The 4,784-nt window shown below is 36.4% G+C and overlaps 1 protein-coding gene across 1 annotated transcript; it reads right to left on the bottom strand.

Annotated features, from left to right (window-relative positions):
- Positions 1-474: 474 nt before the first annotated feature.
- Positions 475-867, bottom strand: LOC131650597 (uncharacterized). Its single transcript, XM_058920300.1, has one exon. The coding sequence runs from the start codon at positions 865-867 to the stop codon at positions 475-477; it is 393 nt and encodes a 130-aa protein (XP_058776283.1).
- Positions 868-4,784: the final 3,917 nt, after the last annotated feature.

Raw genomic sequence — 4,784 nt, 5'->3', positions numbered from 1 at the left:
TTGAATTTTCTGATTACCATGATAAGAGTGTAAATTGTTCAAATACTCTGAAGAACCTGTCATGTGATTGGATGCACCGGAATCAAGAAACCATGGGCGAGAAACATTAGAAGACTTACCCTGAATTCCCAAGACCGAGAGAGCGGAAAGTACCATTTGTTGAATCAATTTAGGTTGTATAGCACCATTGTTTAATGCCCCATTAGTGGAAGGACCAACCGCATGATTTGTAGTTGCATGGAATGCCTGTACTGAACGTTGTGTTGGTCGTGGAGGACGTGTGGGACACTCAGAGATAATATGACCCTGTTGCTTGCAGTAATTATAAAACTTCTTATTGCAGCTACGAGCAATATGACCAAATTGTTTGCAAGAGAAGCACTGAACCTGTTTCATATCACGATTTTTACCTTTACTTTAAGCAGCATATGCAACCGTCACGGACTCGGAAATGGTAGCATCATGAGACATGGCTCATTGAGTAATAAGACGTTGTTCCTCCCTTAGAAGTTCTCCAACACATGTATCTAAAGAAGGAACAGGATTCCTATTCAGCAAGGCACCTCTGACAACCTCAAATTCTGGACGTAATTTCATGAGAAATTGATCTCGAACACTTGTGTTGTAAACCTCTTGAACAGCCGCGAGAGAGGTCTTGGGAACATTAGCATGTATAATAGCATAGTGTTCTGCCCAGAGATTTAAAAAACCAGAATAGTATTCTTGAATAGACAAATCACCTTGTTTGTAGTTGGCTATTTCTAACTCCAGCTGAAAATGTTTTTCCGAATTGTCCTGGTTGTAAATGCGCTTTAGATAATTCCATATTTCTTGAGCAGTTGAAAAAGACTGTAAGTTATTGATCATGTGAGGATCAATACTGTTGAGAATCCAAGTGATGATTTTAGCATCTTTAGTTTCCCACGCATCTAAATCAGTTTTCTCTGTCGGTGCCTTATTCTTGAATAGACAAATCACCTTGTTTGTAGTTGGCTATTTCTAACTCCAGCTGAAAATGTTTTTCCGAATTGTCCTGGTTGTAAATGCGCTTTAGATAATTCCACATTTCTTGAGCAGTTGAAAAAGACTGTAAGTTATTGATCATGTGAGGATCAATACTGTTGAGAATCCAAGTGATGATTTTAGCATCTTTAGTTTCCCACGCATCTAAATTAGTTTTCTCTGTCGGTGCCTTAGAAACATCATCTAAATGACTCCGTAATCCCTTTCCTTTAACATACATCTTGAACTGAAATTCCCATGTAGAATAATTCTTGCCGGTAAAACGGACACAAAAATTCTTTTCATTTTCCATCATTAGATATAACCCCTTTGTATTAATAAATAAATAGGATAAATCCAAATCCTGTGCACGTGTAACCAATTTATTTAATAATAACAATTAAATAAATAGTAAAACAATGGTAAGCAAACCAGGAAACCACGCAGTAGCTAAACTAGGAAACCACGCAGTAGCTAACGAACGGTGAAGAAACACCCACGATCTAGAAATCGCCAACAATCCAACAATGAAACCACGATCACCGAACAGAATCACCAAGACCAACAATCACCAAGCGGAATCGCCGAGAATACGAAACGGAATCGCAAAGCACAATATGTTAGCAGCACCAAATGATTAACAATCACAGATGCGGTAAACACGGAGTCAAGATCACGAAGCAACAACAATGAAGAAATCACGAAACGGCAATTGAAAGATTTCAATTGAGAAACGCGATTTCGAGAAATACAAACAAGAAACACGATTTCAAGAGCGACCTAGTGGGGTGTCGCTATTCAGCCAAGAAAACAAGGAGTCACAGGTTAGATCGAACCCTTCTGATACCATGTCATGAATTCTGGCTTAATCCTTTTCTCATTGCATTTGATAATATATATAATAGTGTCGGTAATTACAACTCATAATGACTAATTACAACTCATAATAACTAATTACAACTTATAATGGCTAATTTCCTATTCTATGAATGTAAATTATTCACAATAAATGTGTTTGATTATTTCTTGATTAACAGTTACAAAATCAATCCATTCAAAATCATAATTTTTAACAGTATCAATGAAAAAAATAACATATTTGATTGAAAGCATCAATTTTTAAGCTTTCGAACATCAACCAGTACATAATTATGAGAAAGCAAATTTCTTTAAAAAAAAGAGCTTTAGCGAGTTCCGTTACCTGAGCCATAACAGCGGTGAACGACATTCCGAGAGGAAAACCAATGGCGGCAACATTATTAACCCTTGTGCGGCGAACACTAACTCTAGGATTCCGTCGTTTGCACAGTATTCCCTTATTTTTAGGTATAGGTTTTTGAAATTGGGAAGAACTATACGACGTCGTTTCAGAAGCATCGAAATTTGACCTATTGTTGGGTCTTACTTCTGCTGATTCTGATTGTGAGGAAAAACTCTGGATCACAGGCATTGTTATCGAATTCGATGGTGGCGAGGGGAGGGACGTTGTTGTAGGAAGGAGGGCCGTCAGAGAAACCAGTGGGTCTGGAGTGAGGAGGTGGTTCGTCGTACTTGCGTTTGAGGGAGGGTGGAGTAGCGTCGTATTGGGATTCGTCGGCCATTGGAATTGGATTGAAGAAAAAAGGAAAAGGTGAAGAAGAAACCCTAGCTGGAGATGGAGTAAGTTCGATAAGATGCATTTGAGGCAAAACGCGCGTTTGTTACTTTTGTTTTAAAAAATTTAATTTTAAATAAGCTACGCCATCGCTTTTAAAAGCGCCTTCGTAGCTAGCCCTATACCAGCGCTTTTTTTCCTAAAAACACTTTCGTAGCCTACCCCTATAGCAGCGCTTTCATATCTTACCATATAGCAGCGCTTTTATAAAAGCGCTTTCTTAAGGTAGCCTACTCCATATTTGTAAAATTCATATAACAAAATTTCAAATTATTTTATTTAAGAACGAATGCCTCTTCCTCCAACTTATAATATTATATAAAGGATTTTTTTTACAAACTCGTCGCTTTTATTCAAAAATCTCTCTCTTCCTTTCTCTCTTATTTTTCTTGATTGTGTTTAAAACAATGTTTGCTATTCCAATTCGATGGTGTCCCCCCACCCCTGACACGAAACTCGTTTCTTCTTCACTGAACATTAATGATATTGAGGTTGATCCTAGCAGAATTTCACCAATTAAAAATGAAAAAAAATGTCACCAGGCTAAATTCTGACGTCTATTCTATAAAAGTTTAGCTCATTTTTCTTTTTTGTTGAATCGTCTCTTTTATGATATTGTCTTATGTTCTTGTATGATACTCTTGTGTCATTGATATATGCTGTTATATTCAATCTTTTAACTTTATTAGTGTTGTGTATTATGCTCATTTTCATGTATGTGTATGTGTTTCATATCTTAAGATTGTGTAGTAATTTTTTATGAACTGTAATTATTTTGGCAAAATACTCTTTTTGGTCCCGTATGTTAACCTCGGGGTTTATTTTGGTCCTTTAACTTTAAAAAGTTTCATATTTGTCCCTTAACTTTTCAAAAGGTTCCATTTTAGTCCTTTTTGTCATATTAGCGACGAAAAAACTCAAAAATTGGTCGCTAAATTCGTCGCTAATATGACAAAAAGGACTAAAATGACACCATTTGAAGAGTTAAGGGACCAATATGAAACTTTTTGAAGTTAAGGGACCAAAATGAACCTCGGGGTTGACATACGGGACCAAAAAGGCTATTTTGCCAATTATTTAATATGATAAGATTTAAGAAATAAAATTATTTGTATAAAAGAGCAAACAAAGATGGGCTACATTTGTTAGCATATGACGAAAACACAAATTATTTGCTTGATGTTATTGCTACTCGAAAAAGTGGTTACTTGAAATGTTATTTATTTATTTTTTTTAAGCAAGCTTCATTGAAAAGAGAATAGAAATTCTCAAACCCGATTATAAAAAGATCCGATAATGCAATTCGGAAAAGAAAAATTACACACCAAATGAAACCTAAGAGATATAAAACAAAGGATTTTTACAAAACTCATAATAGTTGCAATTGGTATGTGTAATATTTCCTATTAAAGACCACCTCCAAACCATGGCTTTAATATTACCAACCACTTCCATAATGTCCCAATCCTCTTCTTTAAAAATAATGGCATTCCTAAGAATCCATAAGCACCAAACAATGGCCAGCCAAATACTTCCTTCTTTACCTTTTTTAACACCCTTACTCTTACAAAAGAAGCACCACTTATTGAAACTCTCCAAAAAGCTCCCCCCTTTAAAATCAACAAAATCAATCCATTCCGCCACTTCTTCCAAAGCAAACCGGTAACTCGACAAAACAACAAATAATGGGACGAAGATTCGGGGAAAATACTACAAAAAACGCAAGACACATCGCAATTATTATTAATAATACCTCGATGAAGAAGCAAGTCTCTTGTTGGTAGTCTCTCGATGAAACATCTCCATCCGAATGCTTTTATATTTTGAGGAACTAACATCTTCCAAACTTCAAAAAAAGCCTTGTCATGAGCATTAGCCGGGCCGTACGGAATACTAGATGAACAAAGAAAAGAGTAACAATCTTTCACCGAAAACGCTTGCTCCTCTCCCTCCTTCCAATTTACTTTATCTTTTGAATCCATACTAGGAGAGACCGGTTGAAGAAGGGTCCGAAGAGATAACATGTCTTCAAGAATGATACTAGAATTGAAGTTGTTAATTCCAAAATCACCCCATTCCCACTCACCCAAAATCCACCCACCCATACTTCCCACCGAAGCCTCCTTCA

The sequence above is a fragment of the Vicia villosa genome, linkage group LG2 (assembly GCF_029867415.1).
Source record: "Vicia villosa cultivar HV-30 ecotype Madison, WI linkage group LG2, Vvil1.0, whole genome shotgun sequence".
Lineage (NCBI taxonomy): Eukaryota > Viridiplantae > Streptophyta > Magnoliopsida > Fabales > Fabaceae > Vicia > Vicia villosa.
The sequence above is the reverse complement of the archived record's forward strand: the minus strand, read 5'-3'. Positions and strand labels throughout refer to the sequence as shown.